This window comes from Uranotaenia lowii, chromosome 1, assembly GCF_029784155.1.
Source record: "Uranotaenia lowii strain MFRU-FL chromosome 1, ASM2978415v1, whole genome shotgun sequence".
Taxonomy (NCBI): domain Eukaryota; kingdom Metazoa; phylum Arthropoda; class Insecta; order Diptera; family Culicidae; genus Uranotaenia; species Uranotaenia lowii.
The window spans coordinates 207,189,568-207,210,162 of NC_073691.1; the positions used below are offsets into that span (position 1 = coordinate 207,189,568).

General features: G+C 35.4%; 1 protein-coding gene across 21 annotated transcripts in view; it reads left to right on the plus strand.

The window, feature by feature from the left end:
• Window positions 1–20,595, plus strand: part of LOC129745252 (complexin) — a 588,611-nt gene that overhangs the window by 560,977 nt on the left and 7,039 nt on the right. For 20 of the 21 annotated variants that reach the window (XM_055738313.1, XM_055738322.1, XM_055738330.1 and 17 more), the window contains 2 exons: window positions 6,675–6,810; window positions 11,711–11,737. In XM_055738313.1, the coding sequence (XP_055594288.1) occupies window positions 6,675–6,810; window positions 11,711–11,737 (163 nt within the window). The remainder of the gene's footprint in view (window positions 1–6,674; window positions 6,811–11,710; window positions 11,738–20,595) is intronic. The other variant, XM_055738338.1, reaches the window with a different exon arrangement.

The window sequence follows — 20,595 nt, forward strand, 5'->3', positions numbered from 1 at the left end:
TTTCCTTAATATGCGCATATAGCCTTCCTCTCCCCTAGTTCTGGGTGTTCATTGTTTCCGATGTGACGTACGGGCTAAAGATTTTGCCACACTCGCAAATTGCATGCCACACTATCATCTTCTTGCCATATTTTTCGGCGAAAATGGCCTTCTCCGTTTTGGGGATATCCTTGTTTTTGCGTGCAGAGAAGTAATGTGGCCCAGGAAGGGTTTTACAGTCCAAGTACACATATGTACGTTTCGTCGTCCATGAACATGCAACCAGAATTGTTGCAAAATATTGTAACATACAGTTTCCGGGCTCTCGATTTGACAAAAGCGGCTTGATTTGGATTCCTTTTAGGTTTTTTTCTGCTTTCGGTACGTCTTGAGCCCAAGTCGCTCTTTAGCACGCATCACGTTAGACGTACAGGTCCCGACTTTTCTCTCAACATCCGAACGGAAGCCGATGATATTGTTTGAAGGCATCCCTGACCTTTTTGTCGATAGCAGGACTTACAGGACCAGATATTCATCCACTCCTCGGTTCATCTTCAGATTAACAATGTTCACCATATTTTTTGATAGCCCATACCCATACATACGACGCGCAAATCCTCTTCTTTGGCCAATTTTCGCAATGAGATTCCACTCACAGTAGATCACTTGTGCAAGATACTTTTTCTCTTCTCCGGAGTAAGACCACGCATTTTGAAATGTAATCACAAACTAAATGTTTTTTTTTATATTATCAAGTACAGAAATCTGTAAACAAATTAACGCAGCCAGTAGAATTAAAAAAAAATCGATTCAAAATGGCCGTTAACATTAGGTGTGCTTATAATTTCTGGAACAGTCTATATTATACCTTTTGTGAAGAAAATACTTGACCGCAGACCACATATACAAATAGCTTGCCGTACTGGAACCTTCTGTCCAAATTTTTCCTTCGCAATCGTGCAGTCGGCATCATCCACCTCCTTGTCCGTCGATTTCGTGCAGAATTGTGGCCCAGGAAGCGTTCCTAAATCCTGTTTTACGTAGGTTACGTCGCACATAGGAGTACTCTATGGAAAAAGCTGGCCAAAACCTTTTTTTCTCTTTAGAATGATTAAAAATCTTATTTTCGTTGTTTTCAACTATACACAACTCATTTTTATCCAAAATTTCAAATTTCTTAAATTTGGTCTTTTTGGGCCACTCACTGCACCCTTATAAAATGTTTGTTTTCAAGCAAATTAGATGCAAACCAGCCGATCAATTATCAAAAATGATGAAAAACACCATTTTTTAAACAAACAAATCAAACGTAATAAAAAACGTGTGTATAACACAAAGTAAATGCATGGCATGCTCGCTATCTGAAACAAAATTAGGGACAAAAATCGCTCAAATTTTTAGATTTCAAAATAGAAAATAGCTCGAGTTCGCAAGTATGCGCACGATTTTTCTTTTGGACATGTTTAAGGAAGTTACAAGAATTCGTGTGATATGGGAATTTTTTCCCGGCGGAACCCGGAAGATAAACTTCAACACTAATTTGTAAAAAAACAATATGAGTTTGTTCAAAAAATTTTGCACTATTTTGTTTAGCTTCTCTACCACATCTGTTTATCAAGAAATGTACGCAATTTCAACCACAATTCATTGGTCATATTTAAACTAAAGATTTGTAGAAGAAATTTTGTTAGTAGTTATATTATTCTGCGTGTTACGCAGCCTGTAATTGTACGTGTTTACACCGAATTTTGGAAGACAAAATTTTTGATTTTGAAACATCAATGTTTCGAGTTATGCCATTACGAACTCATTATACCGATGGTTCAAAATCGACAATACTAATATACAACAACTATCTAACAACCGAAAAACCTAAAAAAAATAGATCATTTCAAAATTTTGATTTCGAGGTTTTGGCCAGGATTTGGGGTAAAATACTCCTGTGTGCGTCGTCCATTAGGATGCACATGTTTCTGTTGTTCAGAATCCATTCGTTAAGTTTCCGTGCTCTTGATTTAGCTCTAAATTGTTGCTCCTCTGTTTTCTTATGTAGGTACTTTCCGCTCCTTGATTCTCTGAATCATCCCAACGCTGAGTGACTACTTCAGCATCCAACTGGGGCTGACTGGAACCAGATTTTCTTCCGGATCTAGGTAAAACGCTGGTGTACTTCGAACGATTGCGATTGCGATTTCCTCCATCCTCGTCGCCACGTTGTCGGATATGACTCAGATAGGTTGCTTCTCTGTTTCGAAGTCGATTCCCGATCGACGCTTCTACAGTACGTCCGTACCATGATGAATCTAGATATGGTGGTCTCACTGTGGCAAAAAGCAGATGAGGGTTGGATGCGGCGGTGGGGGTGAAACGCAGCCGAAATTTGACAGCTGCCTGTTGGCTGGCTGGGATGCCTGGTGCTCTGATTTTTGTAAAACACGGAGTTTTGCCAATCATCAATATATTGCTCAGATAAAGCCATGATTTTTGCAAATATAATCCATAGAAGCGAAAAAAAATCTACCGGCTGAGTTCCGGGCTGGTAAGCAAAGCTGGACGACATTGAACCAATAGACGACGGTGTCAATTTTGTCGGTAACAGTGAGTAACATTAATTATCCATTACTTATAACAGATTTATGCTTATTTAACACTATTTCCTTCCAAGAGCTGTCTGGAAGCAGCAGAAAGTAATCGAATCGGATGGTTACATGGCGAGGTATGACATTCCATCGTCCGAGAAGCGGCTGGCCTTCCTGTAGGAGCATCTGATCTTCATCGAGATGAAACAGCTGCTTCAGGAGGACCCCCTTCTGTTGCCATCGCTGCTCCAGAAGATCCAATCGAATAATCTGGATCTGATGGGTATCATTTGGGAAAACCAGATGGAGTTTTTGGCCCTTTTGAACGAGGGAACCGGTGGCAGTGTCGTAGTACATGATGTAGCCTCGACTGCCGGGACAACGGATGACGGGGCGGCTGAGTCAAAGGGCTCGGAGGTCTTCAGAAGATCAAGCTCGCTGCGTCCCGGTGATGCGACCCAAGCCACGGCTGGTCGAAACGAAGAAAATTTGGCCGCGGCGACTGAAGACGTTGGCAGGGCGCGACTGAGTCGAAGGGCTCGGAGGTCTTCAAAGTGCTTAAACCGTTGCGCCCTTGGGTAGAAACCCTCGACGACGAAGATGATTGATTCGAGGATCCGATAAAATTGTAGCAAACACGTGAGGCTGAGGCCGCGAGGGACTCGTTGTCGAAAAACGATTGACTTTTAATGTCAGCGATCATTGGTGTGGTACAACCACTGCAATGGTGTTGAACTCCTGGAAGTTAAAGATGGAGTGAGCGATTTCACAGGAGGAAACGGGATAGCAGGTGTCGACGGATTTTTCGATCCAAGATCCTCAAACTCTATAAACAGAATTCCAGCAGGCCAAGATCTAGGGTAAAAGCGGCGACCGACTCCAACCTTGAATGAAACGAACCTGAGAGTGTTTACGTCAACATCCTCTCGTACCAATAGGTGAACTTCGGTAGATTCACACTGGATACATTCTCTGACGAATTCTTCGATGTCCTTAGCAGTGACGGTATTTTGTAACCTTGCAAGTTAGACCCATTTTTTTTCTTCCGTGGCGCAACAGTGGCTATCGATTTCACGGTGACTTTCTTAGTACCCAAACAGCAAGCTTGAGTGGGTGATTCGATTCGCCGTCGATCCGTTTGTAAGGGTGCCAAGGCTAGGCCAACGAGAGGACATGCGAGGAGATGGACTTAAACGGCAACGGTCGGTAATGAGTTCGTCCAATTTTCGGTTTGTCATGGCTAGAGATGTACCGAATAGTGGTATTCGGCGAACGGCCGAATACCGAATATTAACCTTTTCAACTATTCGGCCAAACGAATATTCGGCCGAATATTCGGCCGAATATTCGGTCGAATATCCTGTTGAGATTTCAATAGAAATACTTCTATTTCTAATATAAATCTCCAATTTCTGCCATCTTAATGCCCTTCATGTTTTTGAGTCGATTATTCGCAACTAGATGTATCAGATCTTTTTTAAGTAGAGGTCTCTTTGATTTTCAAAATTTCACCATTAGCTGAAAGGACATCAGATGACTTGTCGCTTCTAGGACGTTTTTCACAAATGTGATTGGGTTCCAGTTGAATCTAGGACAAAACATGTCAAAACTGGTGTCAAGCTTTTTGGAATTGCTTTTTTTATATCGCATTAAATGAATGTCTAATTTTGGCTAATTGTCATCAAAATAGTTGTCAAAAGCACAATGATCTTTACCCCAAAGCATACAATACTTTCTACGACATGTATCCTCACGGCCGGGTCTAAAAGATTTTTTTCAAAAACTTATAAAAATAGAGAAAATTTGAACAGCAACTAGACCTTATTCTCAAACATACAAAAGCAAAAAGAAATAAAATTACTTGAAATTTTTCATCGAATTACAGCAGCTGTGTTCAAATCGAACCAACGAATAAATTTACTTTAAAAATTCGGTTTTGTAACACAAAATTTAAAAATTTTAAAGAAGACATTTGATTTTTTCTATATGATTTAGCAAAAAATCTGAATAAACCCGGGTAAAATCGGGAAAGTTTTAAAAATATGTGACCATCCGGGTCAGACTTAACTTTTCTCGAATTACTTATTTTGTTTATGGGCATGCCTGGATTTATCAAGAAAATTTGGAATAAACCATAATCAAAGTATAAAGCTATCTACAGTGGAAAATACACGGATACATCTAAAATGTTTTACTGAAATCATAAGTTTTTGATGATTTTGAAGCTTTGTCAACATTTCTTTTGGATATTTTATAAATTCTCCAACATCAGTTGAAAAAATTGACAAGTCTCTTTTTGTGGAAATTTGAAAAAATAAATATTCGGCCTATTCGGCCTATTCGGCCGAATACCTAGCTCAACTATTCGGTGAGCCGAATATTCGGCCTAACGGTTTTTTGGCGGTATTCGGCGCCGAATATTCGGCCGACCGAATATTCGGTACATCTCTAGTCATGGCTAATTCCGTCTACATTTCCGCAACTAAGGATTTCTGGTTTTTCTTAAAATCCCGGGGGCGTTTTTTCAAAAGATTACAGCACACATCGCAGATCTACAGTAGATGATTGTTGTCTGCTCTGGATTTTAGGTGTGAAAAGCCCAGCGCATTTGAAGTGATACGCCAAAGTACAGAAACCTATACATGTGATGCTGTCAGAATCGCGATGGACGACATTTGAGTCTGACTGTCTGTTTCCGTAGCTGTGCGAACCGTGCACGAAAAACGAAAAGTTTCTTTTCACAGTTCACTGTCTGTTTTTGAGGTATCTGTGCCTTGTTGATAGTGGATCAGGTTGAGATATAAGCTATGAATAAGAGGTGATATGACCACTGTGGGGTCTCGTATTCACCAGCCAATTTGCCATATCTCAATGCAACTTCTTTTACAGATTCTTAAGGCAGGCCAGTCTGTTGTTTAGTTGTTTAGTTTGAAGCCGACCATAGAAAAACGTATGCCTTTTGTATGCCTTTTCTATCGCGGAATATTTCCGAATGTTCAAATCTGAAAATAATTTTAAAAGCTGTTTAGGAGTACCTCAACAAAAAATCAACTAAAAAACTACGAGTAAAACCTTAACAAAGATCGTGTTCAGAACGCCAGTTAGCGTTAAGTTGCATTTAGCTGACTGTTTTTTTCGATTTCTTGAAGTTCTGCTCAACTGTCGTGCTCTTGCTTGTTAAGTAGCTTTATAACCTAGGACATCACTTGGACAATACATTGTTCACGTACCACTTCATAGCTTTATTCCTTTCTTGAAATACGCCAAATGATGCGGGTTTCGTTTTGCAGTGCATGTACAGTTCGACCCAAAAAAGATTAATAATAATTATTATTATTATAATTATTATTAGATATTTAAATATCTTGATACTAATGGAAAGATTGCAACTTTTCTAACTCATAACCAATTAGTACGTCATTTTGAATGACCTGGCATCTCAGTAAAGTTTCAAGTGATAGTTGCGTAGCAGCCAAACGAAAACAAAAGATTTATCCCTTCTGCTAATCCAATCTCAAATGTGATCCAATCAACTACGGGACCCGCTCTAAGCCAAACTATTCATCAACAACTTTGGGGGGCTCCCGTAAAACTTAACCGGAAACCACCACAAACAGCTTCCGGTCTCTTGCCGTCGTTGCTTGATGTTTTCCGATAATCCCGGAAAGCTGCAATCATTTTATCGATAAAGCGGATCCCGAGAAGTTGTCGTTTTGTTTCCCAAATAATCGAGAATCGCACCGAACTTCCGGTAACTGTCATCAACTTCCCCGCCGGATCTTGCGAGTGTTGGTCTCATCTACAGCCTTTCGTGTATTTCAATAACCTTACTCTACCGTCCGATATTGGTATAGAAGAAAAGGGGGATTCCTGGGGCTATTATTTTTGATTTGCTACCCGTGAACCAGCAAAAGTTTGATAATTAAAACTTTCTCTCGCCGCGTGTCTCTCCGGGTGTGATGATCCGCATCAAAATGGCCTCCCATGCATAGGGGAGGGAGGCCTTCAGGGCGCAAAACAAGGGATTGTCACCCAGTTATATCAGCTCGTATTAATTAGTGTTCTTTTATTTCTTTCCTTTTCTTTTCCTCCCCCCCCCCCCCCCCCGCTCAACAGTATAACATAAAGAAAAAGGAGGAAGTGGTCGAAGCAGCACCACCCCAGGAAGAACCCAACCCGCTGATGCGGAAAAAGAAAACGCCCGAAGAGCTGGCCGCCGAGGCGGAACAGGAAGATCTGGACGACTTCACGAGTAAGTATTTTGGCTGGATGCGTCGGATGGCGTGCTGGAAGTAAAACAAAAGTTCAAAGAAATCCTAGGATAATTTTTTGGAAAATTGTCCAGCTTTTAGAACGAAAAAAAACTTTACAAACCTTCTGGTCGAAGGCTTGCGCCTGAAGCAAATACGTAATTGCTAAATGTTGTTGATAGTGTGACGATAATAATAATTATAATGTTAACACCTTCCCATGATCAGAAATCTCAATGACAATACACTCATGACCTTAAATCACATTTTAAGAGCACTTTTGCGAGATATTTCTAGAATAAACAATACTCTCTCTGTGTATCAATAAAAAACGTTTCATGAGACTTACTAGTGTTTTAGTATTTTATTTTCGTTTCTCGAGTTATGATTTCCTATTATTATAACAATTTTACTTTCCATGATTTGACTAATCTATCACAATGTCTAGTCGCAAAAAAGTTTTCAATCGATGATTTCGAAAAAAACAAGAAAATTATCTACTAAATCTGCATTCTAAATTTTAAATTTCTAGTCTGATTTTGAAGTTTAATCTTGTCCCTGAATATAAATTCGAAATCTTAATTCTGAATCTATATTCTGAATCTGATTTCTTGAGAGAAAAAAAAAACTAAAAACAAAAAATACCAAATAAAAATAATATATCCAAAATCTGCATCTGAATCTGGTGACAAAAATGACCAAAATGATCAAAATGACAAAAATGACAGAACTGATAAAACTGATAAATATGACAAAAATGAAAAAAATTGCGAAAATGACAAAATTGTCAAAATTGACAAAATTGAAAAAATTTACAAAATTGGCAAAATTGGCCAACATGACAAAAATGTCAAAAATGACAAAACTGACAAAAATACGTAATTGACAAAATTGACAAAATTGACACACAACAAAAAAATGACAAAAATGCCAAATATGACAAAATTGAAAAAGTTCCGAAAAATGACAAAATTGACAAAAATGACAAACATGACAAAAATAACAAAAATGACAAAACTGAAAAAAAATTATGAAAATGACAAAAATGACAAAAGTGACTTAATTGAAATTTTTTTTTTAAAAATGACGAAATTGACAAACTTGACAAGCTTGACCAAATTGGCAAAATACGAAAAAAAATGACAAAAGTGACAGAAATGACAAAATTGGAAAAAAATTCAAAATTAACAAAATTTACAAAATTGAAAAAAAAAAGGACAAAAATGACAAAAAAAAACAAAAATGATAAAAAATAACTTGAAAAATTGTCAAAATTGACATAATTGAAAAAAGTTAACAAAATTTACAATACTGACAAAATTGACAAAATTAACAAAATTGAGAAAATTAAAAAATATCACAATATTGACAAAATTGACAAAATTATCAAAATTGGAAAAAAATGACAGATTTGACAAAATTTACAAAATTGAAAAAAAATTGACAAAATTGACGAACTTGACAAAATTGACAAAATTGACAGAATTGGAAAAAAAAAATGACAGAATTTACAAAATTGAACAAATGGAAAAAATTGAAAAATTTGACAAAGTTGACAAAATTAAAAAAAAAAGTTGACAAAATTGACAAAATTGAAAAAAATTGATAAAATTGACAAAACTGACAAAAATGACAGAAATGACAAAAATGATAGCAAAATGATGAAAAAATTGATAAAATTTAAAAAAATTGAAAATATTAACAAAAGTGACAATATTGAAAAAATTGACAAAACTGACAAAAAATGAAAATACTGACAAAAATGACAGGAATGTCAAAATTGACAAAATTGACAAGATTGACAAAATTGAAAAAAATGACAAAATTGACGAAATTGAGGAAATTGATAAAGTAAAAAAAAATTGACGAAATTAACAAAGTTTACTAAAATGACAAAATTGAAAAAATTGACAAACTTGACAATATTGACAAAATTTAAAAAATTCAAAAAATTTAAAAAATTTAAAAATTTGAAAAGATTGACAAAATTCACAAAATTAAAAAAAATTGACAAAATTGACAATATTGGAAAAAATTGACGGATTTGACAAAATGGACAAAGTTGACAAACTTCACAAAATTCAGAAAATATACAAAATTGGAAAAAATGACAGAATTTACAAAATTGAAAAAATTGAACAAATTGAAAAAATTGACAAAGTTGAAAAATTTGACAAAATTGAAAAAAATTGACAAAATTGACAAAATTGACAAAATTTAAAAAAATTGACAAAAATGACAGAAAAGACAAAAATGATAGAAAAATGATGAAAAAATTGACAAAGTTGACAAACTTGAAAAAATTGACAAAATTGAAAACAAAAATGTCAAAACTGACAAAAATGACAGAAATGACAAAAATGACAAGATAGTCAAAATTGAAAAAAAAAATGACAAAATTGACGAAATTAGCAAAATTGACGAAATTGGCAAAATTGACGAAATTGGCAAAATTGACAATATTGAAAAATATTGACAAAATTCACTAAAATTACAAAATTGAAAAAATTAAAAAAATTGAAAAAAATGAAAAAAATGAAAAAAACGACAAACTTGACAAAATTGACAAAACTGAAAAAAAAATACAAAAATAGCAAAAATGAAAGAAATGACAAAATGGACAAAATTGACAAAATAAACAAAAATGACAAAAGTGACTTGACAAAAATGTCAAAATTGACAAAATTGATAATTTTTTTTTTAAAAATGAGCAAATTGACAAAGTTGACAAAATTGACAAAATTGATAAAATTGGAAAAAATTTACAAAATTGGAAAAAAAATTAAAAATTGAAAAAAAATTAAAAATTGAAAAAATTTGAAAAAAAAAATTACAAAATTAAAATAATTGACAAAACTGACAAAAATTACAAAAATGATAGATATGACAAATATTACAAAAATGACAAAATTGACGAATTGACAAAATTGAAAAAATTGAAAAAACTGACAAAATTGACAAAATTGAAAAAAATAAAAAAAACTGAAAAAATTGACACAATTGAAAATTTTTTACCAAATTGACCAACTTCACAAAATTGACAAAATTCAAAAAAATTGACAAAAATGACAGAAATGACAAAAATGACACAATTGACAAAATTGAAAAAATTGGCAAGATTGACAAAATTGACAAAATTGACAAAATAGACGAAATAGAAAAAATTGACAAAATTGTCAAAATTGACAAAACTGACAAAAATTGACAAAATTAAAAAAATAACAAAATTGACAAAATTGAAAAAAAATGATAAAATTGACAAAATTGAAAAAAATGACAAAATTGACAAATTTGATAAATTTGACAAAATTGACAAAATTGACAAGATTGACAAAAATGACAAAATTGACAAAATCGAAAAATTGACAAAATTGGAAAAAAATGACGAAATTGAAATAATTGACAAAATTGACAAAACTGACAAAAATAACAAAAATGATAAATATGACAAAAATGACAAAATTTACTTAATTGACGAAATTGACAAAATAAACAAAAATGACAAAATTGACAAAATTTAAAAAATTGAAAAAACTGAAAAAAATGACAAAAATGACAATAAAAAAATGACCAAATTGACATACTTGGCGAAATTGACAACATTGAAAAAAATTGACAAAATTGACAGATTTGACAAAAATGACAAAAATGACAGAAATGACAAAAATGATAGAAATGACAAAATTGACAAGATTGATGAAATTGACAAAATTGACAAAATTGGAAATAATGACAAAATTAAAAATATAACAAAATTGACAGTATTGACAAATTTGACAAAATAGAAAAAATAGAAAAAATGACAAAATTGACAAACTTGACAAAATTGACAATATTGACAAATTTGACAAAATTGAAGCAATTGACAAAATTGACGAAATTGACAAAATAAACAAAAATGACAAAAATGACTTGAAAAATTGTCAAATTGACTAAATTGACATGATTGCCAAAATTAACAAAATTTGAAAAAAAAATAATGACAACATTGACGTTATTGACAAAAATGACAAATTCGACAAAATTGCCAAAAAATTCTGAATCTTAACACTGAATCTGAATTCTGAATCTGAATTCTGAATCTGAATTCTGAATATGAATTCTGAATCTGAATTCTGAATTCTGAATTCTGAATCTGAATTCTGAATCTGAATTCTGAATTTGAATTCTGAATCTGAATTCGGAATCTGAATTCTGAATCTGAATTCTGAATCTGAATTCTGAATCTGAATTCTGAATCTGAATTCTGAATCTGAATTCTGAATCTGAATTCTGAATCTGAATTCTGAATCTGAATTCTGAATCTGAATTCTGAATCTGAATTCTGAATCTGAATTCTGAATCTGAATTCTGAATCTGAATTCTGAATCTGAATTCTGAATCTGAATTTTGAATCTGAATTCTGAATCTGAATTCTGAATCTGAATTCTGAATCTGAATTCTGAATCTGAATTCTGAATCTGAATTCTGAATCTGAATTCTGAATCTGAATCTGAATTCTTTATCCTGAAAATGAAATTTTGAATCTGAATTCGGAAATCAGGATTTTGATTCTGTTCTGTATTCGGAATCTTAATTTCAAATCTGTTCCTGATTTCTGAATCTTAATTTTTTCTTTATTCAAGATTTCAAATATCAACTGTGAATTGTTGCGAAGATTCAAAATTCCAATCAAAAAAAAATTTAAAATTATCTTAAATTAGATCCAGTCCTTTTTTGGAGGAGCTCATTAAAAAAAGGAGAATTTCAGGAAGAAAAAATCGATTGAAAACCTTTTACGAATTTTCATCATGACAGTTCCACCATCGAAGTTATACTCATTAGGCGACTCACTAGTTCATTTCTATCACATTCTTGAATCACTGACGCGAACTCAAATCAATCCCCCTCACCTTCTTGTAGATGGAGACCCGTCAAGCGGTAATAGAAGTAAGTAGCAAGATATTGTGTAATGTATCACTTTCAAATCAAATCAAATTTTAACTCTAAAAAACAAACAGCAGAAGATCAAACAATGTTCATAAATAGTTAAATATTTACATACAAAAGTATCAATCAACTTAAATTTGTTCTGCCGTAGTCGTGTACTTTAAACAATTGATATAAGTAAATGACCTAAATGTTGAATGGTTCTTTTTCGTGAAAATAAAAATGAAAAACCACTAAAAATAGAATAGTAAAAACCAAACCGTGCTGCCTCTGGTGTTCTTTTAGCGATTTTTAAAATAGTTGAACTTTAATCTTCTATTATGTCTCCCCCTTCCAATATTTGTTCATTAATATAAATACAAAAAAAATCGTGAAACTTGTTACTCGTAATTAAACCTTACATATATATACATGGCAATGTGTTTTTTGTCAAACTTATTTCCTACATTCTCTCTTTCTCTTTCAAATACTCATTCGCTATCTCTTTCTGTGTTATGTATTGTTGTTTGCAAGAGCAAGTAAAACACAAAATACAAAAATACAAGACCATATATATTGATACATGTCCAACTTTTCGATGTGTTTCGATGTCAAAAAAAACACCACAGATCAAAACGTTCACCTTTAGAGAAAAAAAACTATGAACAGACGAAAATTCAAAACTTTCCAACTCAACACTGTTCAATGAAGAAAGAACACAAATTACAAAGCAAAATATATATCTATACAAGCACCAAACTACCGTCACAATTTTCTCCAGTTTTCTGCCGTGAAACTCAAAGAAAGTGCAGCCTTCAGAAAAAATAGCTCGAAGAAAGTTACTCATAATCCCGAATGCAGCTGATAGATGTTCGTTTTCGTTCCGATTGCATATGTAAATAGAATGTGAACGCCTAAGAAACGCTCGAACACGCAAGTTTTTTTGTAAATTCTTTCCAGCACCTTCTGCTATCCTTCCTGTGCTCAGTATTACTCTTCAGAATGTCGCGTATTCTCCCGAGAAAAACGGTTCTTGTGCGAAATAAAAAAAATCCTCAGCTAAAGATGAAAAGAGAAAGAGAGTCCTTTCGATTCGAAGGAGTTTTGTTTAAATGATTTGAAAAAGCTGTCGAAAAAACAACTCCAGAATAAACAAGATGGCAGCACTTTCTTTGAAAGTGATCATTTTCTCAATATCTGTTCTACTGCTACTACTATCGACCCCTTCTTGTTGTTCCGGACTTCAAAAAGAGAATTCTTTTTTAAACAAACACTCACCTAGCGCTGCTAGCCTTGGCTTCTGCTTAACGCGCCCTAAAATAGACTGTTTCTGTTTTTGTCCTTCTACTATTGTTTCCCATCAATATTTGTTCCACGCTCGAAAACTCTACTTCTTACTACAAAAAAAAAAAACAAACTCAACCAAAAACACAACCAACCCAAACCAAACCAATCAATCAATCACACGATGACAAACATGCTCCAGATCACATCACGACAAAACGTCGGTAGCACCCCGAAACACCAATTAGCGAACGATTGAGTGCTACTAAACCATACTTTGAAACGAGGGAGCAAAACAAAAAATGTTCAACGCCCAAATGTAGACAATCACACGTTTCGTCGCCAAACCCACCGACATCGAATGTGAATCGAATGGACTTTGGTTTCTATTTATTTTAATTTACGAGTGTTTATCAAACACACAATATTGCTCGAAAATGTCTTTAAAGGCAACAACGCCCCCGCGAGATGAGTCGCCTCAGTTTGCCTTCTAGCGTTGTCGTCGTAGCTAATGAAGTCTCTCCTAAATTGGCGATGGAGGTGAAAGTATACCTTCAGGCGCAAAACCCACCTTCCCGAACTGTGTCTCTGTCAATCGATTGTCACCTGTCTCGCCTGTCAATTGACGTGGAATTGGTGAATGGTGGGGAAGCAAATTTCAATCCGCGGCTCGTCGTTCAACGTTTGGTTGTTCGTTGGGCTGTCGATGTTGGGGTTTCGATTACCTATACCTATAGCCACACGGATTGGCCTCGGCAAAATTTTCAGGCCAAAAAAAAACCCAGGAGCTAGACAATCACGCGTTTCGATGCGCGGCACTTAATTGGTTGGGCAATGGTTGTCACTTTTAATTATGGGTAACGGATATCCGGCGCTCTTTCAGCGACGTGATTTGTCGAGTGGGTAACGTTATTGATTTTATGTTTTGGGAAAGTTGGGGTTGATTCCCGAGTTCTGATGATGCATTTTTATGTTTTTAATCATAAGAGGTAATTTGATGAATATTTTAGGTAGTCTTTCGAAAAATAAAAACTTATTTTGACCGAAAGTCGACTTTCTTAGACTTTAACTTTATCAAGGCACCAAGGGTTTTACGAGATTTTTTTTCTCAAATTAGATTCTGAACAAATTCATAACTCAATCTGCTCATTCAAATGATAGAGCAAAATCAGCGCCGTGATTTCTCGGATAACGCTTGTCGGTATTGATTTTTTGTTTCGGAAAAGTTGGGGTTGATTCAACTTTTGAACTGTGAAAACTAATTTGATGATAATTTTTGGTACCCTTTCGAAAAAGTAAGATTTATTTTGACCGAAAATCGACTTTAGCTTATAGGGCTTTATAAAAAAAATTACTATTATTACCAAATTTTACACAATCGCAAAAAACCAAAAATATTAAAAATAAAAAAAAATAACAGAAATGACAAAAAAATACAAAAAAAAATTACAATATTCATAAAATTTCAAAAATAACGTTTCTGAGTCGCAGAAATTCTGGATTTCAGATTATCTGTATTTTTTTTACTTTCTGACTTACTGACTTTCGAAACTTTCTAACCATTTAAATTCCTTCTTTCTGAACTTCTAAGTTTTGAAATTTGAGATTCGCTGACTTTCTAACTTTCTCACTTTATAACTTTCTGACCTTTTGACTTACATAATGGGGCTTTTTCTGCGACTCGAGTGACGGGACTCACGAAATTTCAAATCATTTGCCGGCTTAAGTAGCCTCTCTAGCCTCGTAATTTTTAGTTCGGATGAGCTGTTATTGGTCTTCAGTGCTCATCGATACACAAATTTCTTTTCTGGAGCATTTCCTGGAGTCAGGACGAAGAAGTGAAATTTTATGAGTCACGACACTCGAGTCGCAGACTAAGCCGCAATTTCTGACTTTCTGATTTTCTGACTATGAATTCCTGCTTTCTGACTTTCTTTACAATTTTCTGATTTTCTGCTTATCTGACTTTAAGACCTTCTGATTATTTGACTTTCTGACTTTCTAACTTCCTAACTTTCTAACTTACTGACTTTCCGAATTTATGATTTTCTGGCTATTTGACTTTCTGGCTGATTGAGTTTTGGGCTTACTGATTTCCTGACTGCTTGACTTTCAAACTTTTTAATTCTCAAACTTTCTGAATTCCAGACTCGCAGAATTTGACTTCTGAATTTTTGCATTCTGACTTTCTCTCCTACTGACTGACTATCCAATTTGCTGAACTTCTGTGTAGGTATCTGACTTTTTGAATTGCTAACGTTCTGACTTTCTAACTTTCTGACTTTCAAATTTAAGGACTTCTTGACTTTCCGAATTTTTGACTTAATGATTTCTGGCTTCCTTTAGTTTGGACTTTTTGATTTCCTGACTGCTAGACTTTCTAACCTTCTGACTTTCTAACTTTCAAACTAAGACTTATAGAATTTTTGAATTTCTGAATTCCTGCTTTCCAATTATCTTTCCTTCTGACTCTCCAATTTTCTGCCTTTCTGATTTTCTGACTTTCAAATTTTAGGACTTTTTGACTCACCAAAAATTTGATTTTATGATTTTCTGGCTTTCTGACTTTCTGGCTTACTACTTGACTTTTTGACTTTCTAACTTTCTCACTTTCTGACCTCCTGCTTTTTAACTTTTTGAATTCCTGCTTTCGGACTTTTTTCTGACTTCACTTTCTGAACTCCTGCATTTTAACTTTTTGAATTCCTGCTTTCTGACCTTTTTATGACTTTCCAATTTTCTGTTTTCCGCGTTTCTGACTGTTTGAATTTCTAACTTTCTAACTTTTTGACTTTCAAGCTTTCTAACTTTCAAACTTTAGAACTTTCTGAATTTTTGACATCATAACTTTCTAGCTTTCAGACTTTTTGACTTTCTTACTATCTGACTTTCTTACTTTCTGACTTACAAAATTTCTGTCTTCTAAATTCCTGCTATCTAATTTTCTTCCTTCGGACTTTCTTTGCTTCTGACTTTTCAATTTTCTGATCTTTGTGACTTTCTAATTTTCTGACTTCCAAACCTTAGGACTTTCTGACTTTCCGAATTATTGACTGTAAAAATTTCTGGCTTTTTGACTTTCTGGCTTACTGAGTTTAGGATTTTCTGATTTCCTGATTGCTAGACTTTTTGATTATCAGAATTTCTAAATTTGTGAATTCCTGTGTATCGACTTTTTTTCTTTCTGGTTTTCTGTCTTTTGAAATTCTTATTTTTTGATTTTCTGACTATTTTGCTGTTTGACTTTCTGATTGTAAAAATTTTAATAATAAAAACTCTGCTTCAAATCACATTAAATTAAAAATTTTGAAAAAAAAATTACATAGATGAATGAAAATCAAAATGGTTGTAAAGACAATCATGAAAAAAGTTGAAAAACCTACAAGTTTAAAGGTACAAAATACAAAAAAAAAATCCGGAGACGGATTTCACGCCAAATCGACACAAAGTTGGCATGACCCTCTCGGAATTTAATAAAACTTTGTGGGCATACACATCTTACCTAGTAAAGCAACTGGCATACTTAGGCCCAAACTTTTCAGGCAAAAAATTCACAAATATTTTTATTTGGAAAATTACAATTCCTTCACAAATGTGGTTTATGAGAAAGTTTTCGAAAAATGATTGAGTTTTTGATAAAAAAAATTGATTTTTTTATCCTAAACTAAGACAAACGCATTTCAATAAGTAAAATTCGATTTCCTAAAAAGCAGTATTTCAGAATTTTATGATTTTTTTTTCTAAGCCGGGTAATAACAAGACCTGCAAGCCGTCCTTACATTGTAACTTGTGCATATTTCAGGGAAAGAAGTATTATAGTAAAAACTTTTTCACGATATTTTTTTGAAAATCATGAATGTATTTTTTCAGTGTAGATTACCAACCTTTGATTCAGAAACTGCTTCGTTGAATTGATTGTACTGATTTCGAAGAAATATTGTGAATTTTAATAAAATGTTTAGAAACGTCACTGGTCAACAGCTAAAAAAAATGCAAACCAAAAACTTAAAGTTGATTGAAAAAAAAGCCATCTCAGAATTTGATGAATTTCTTTTTGGTGGCGGAAAAAAATATGGTCATTATGGAAATACTGTTACAACTCCGATAGAACTTTTATGGCAGTTCAACAAACAGAGAAAGGTATTAAACAAATTAACAATCTTGAAAGCAGAACAATCAATTCAACGAAGTAGTTTTTGAATAAGAGGTTGTAAATCTACACTAAAAAAAATAAATTACATGATTTAAAAAAAAAATCACGAAAAAGTTTTTGGCCGAAATAATCGACCATGTGAGTCGATGGGTGGTAACCAAGGTTGCCAATGTGCCTGATTTTTCAGGATTTGCCTAATTTTTGAGGCCCAACCTGATAAACCTCCGTTTTCCCCAGATTTATGGAAGTAAACCTAATTTTTGTGAATGTGATAGAAAATTGGTGGTACGGAACTGCATTCGAGACATTGGTTGAGGTAAAAATGTGGATTGACAACCAAAAAAATAAGGTCCTCACTTCGACTGAAATTTCCATTAAACCATGTATCCTGATTTTTATTTCTCATTTACCTGAATTTTGAAAAAAAAAATATGTACGTAACCCTGGATATGACAGAGAAACAAGAAAGATCAATAGGGGTCAAGAACACTTGATAAATTAAGATATGAAGAAGGGCGGCAATTTCATGATTGAATTTTGAAAAACCGATTATACACATTTTGACCAGATGTGTCAAATTTCAGCTCAATTGGACTTTATTAAGAGCTGCCTCTTTGTGGCCAAGGTTACCATGACATCGAGCATATTGTTTGGTCGTGTGAGGTCCATCTTGTCGCCAGAGCGAATTTAATAGACTCCCTTCGGGCCCGAGGAAAACCACCTAAGTGAGAGATGTGTTGGCTGTGATAGACTTAGACTACATGTTCGAAATTTATCTATTCCTAAAATCTATCGACCTTCGTCTATAACTATTTTCATTTTCACGTTTCCCTTTCTCTATCTTTTCTTTGAAAAATTGTAAGGCTAGGTTAAGTAACCAATTGTAAAAAGCAAAAAGATGTTGGCTCTTTAAAACTCAAAGGTCCAAGCCGTTTCAAATAAACGAATTACAAAAAAAAAAAGAGCTGCCTCAAAGTGTTCTAAGTTTCGGATTTTTTCCCTCGAAAATCACCAAAACGGGGACCAAAGGAAACCGGAAATTTTGATGCCAAATGACTTAGAATTCCACAGAACGTCGAAATCTGATGATATCTTGAAAAGGATTTTTTTTTGTAAAAATCGACTAAAATTTTAAAAATTTTCAAAGAGGGGACCAAAAGAAATCGGAAAAATCGAAATTTTAATTTATTGACTTAAGCTTAATGACTAAGAAATGCAAGAAACGTCGAGATTTAGTGTTATCTTGAAAAAAAATTTTGGTCAGAAATTCTGGGAAAGCCGTTTTTCGGAAAATCAACCAAGTCCCAGAAATTCGATTTTTACAAAAAAAAAAAAAAATTCTAGATTACACCAGATCTCGATGTTTTATGCATTTCGGAGCCATTTGGTACAAAATTTAAATTTCGAATTCCATAATTTCGTTTGGCCGCCTCCGCTTTAGTGATTTTTGTTATTTTTCAGTCAATTTTTGACAATTTTCGTTTATTTCGATATAACACCAGATTTCGAAGTTTTATCCATTTTTTAAGTCATTTGGCATCAAAATAAAATTGATGATTTTTGAGGGTAAAAAAACCGAAAGACCCTGAATCAACTCCGATGGAGCTGAAATTTGGCACAAGGCAGTTTTTTGGGGCTAATTGTAACGACGGCTAGCTCAGTCACTCGTTTCCTCAGGGTCGGCTTCACGGCTTCACTCGATGGACAAACGACCTGGAGGGAAAAGGCTAGCCAACTGATGAAACTAGAACCTAAAATGTACAAGGGGTTTCGAACGTGTTACTGACAAGGCGACATATACATTTTTTACATTTCATTCTGGGCTACAAAAGGGTTCAGGGATAAGGGAACGTTGGGGCCCATTTACAAATATGATGTTACTTGCCGGCGTAACATCCCGAACGATGTCGATGGCCATGCACGTTGACGAGTTGGTGGTTGTGTCATGTGGTCCTCCCGGGGAATGCCTGGCGCATGTGGTGATACCGCCACGAGAGGGTCCTTTCTGAGGCCAAACTACCAGCACACCCGCCTTTCCCGACCGGTAATGCACTGCAGCATCTATCGGGATCGCAGGGTAGTTCCTCCTCCGGATGACTCGGTTGAAGGTGGCCAAGCTTACTTCCTCGGTGCACAGGGCCGGAACTAGGACCAGGGGGATAGCCCGAACCTTCAGAGCAACGACTCTGGTGGACCGAGATCTAAGTGTGGTCGAGGGGTCCTTGGAGCTTAGACCGGATGGGGCTGTAAGATGGCTGGGCCCGTCGGTTATCTTTCAGAGAAGTCCTTGGAGACCGGACTGGTCTGAGGAAATAGCTTCGATCGGTGACAGCCAGCTGACACGACTAGTACCTTCTCCGAACCACGTGGTTCTTTTATCCGAATTGGTTGATAGGCGGACGGATTTGATCGTCCGCACCGATCAGCGACCACACTTTGAATGACCCGTTTTCTTTCGGCGCTTCTTTTCGCTCGCTACGGAAAAGTAATCGAAGAAGTGTTGCCATTTGTAACCAGTGCGTTAGTTTACCGTTGAGTGTAGTGAGAATCTCAGTTTAAACTACGGAACACACCATTATGATTCAAGGGGGTGCTTTGGGGAGGAACGGAGAATGACCACTCCACGATACTGAACGCGTTAAGGCAGCGTGATCAGGTCAACAGAGCGCTAGTCGACACCAGGTGAAGCTGAAGGACGCGTTATGGTAACGGTAACGCTAACGCATCGAAGCGTAACAGGTCATGATGAGAGGAATTACTGGACGGACCTCAAATATCTATGACCGGAGTACGGGGTCAATAGCCTAGCTAAGAAACAAGCTCGAGACGTCGACTTCACCAAACCACACAACCACAAAAAGCCAGTAGGCAACCCAGCAAGTTATCTGGGACACACTTTCAACCAGGTAATCGCCATTTGGAACCCCGTACCCGGCGTCCGACTATTCCATTTCCGTATCCCATCATGTGCCTTAGGACCCCGTAATTTTTGGCTGAACAACAACATCAGCTCCACCGGTCGATCCATCGAAGGTTTAACCTTGAGGTCGCCATCCAGGGAACCGCCAATCCGCTCCATCTAAACTGCGAGTGTCGTGAACTACCAGCCGATACCCAGCGTGCTTCGTCCGTCGTCGCTACAACCCACCAAGAGATCCTTGGATCCCTGTCACCAGCCGTCGGGAAGACGCGAGAAGATAATCGAGCCGAAGCCAACCCACAACACCGTCACGGCCGGCACCATTGTCACCACCGCAACACGAGGTAGGACAGTTTTAATTCCTTGGGAAAAAAACCTTCATATCGGGGGAAGTGAACAACCAAAAAGCCGTTCGCCCAGTGTCACGTTAGTGCTTTACGTTTTCGGGAAAATAAAGTGGGAGTTCTCTTGACCGATCTAAAGTGTTTCCTCGATTCCGCGATTCCTTTTACAAGTGCCGAC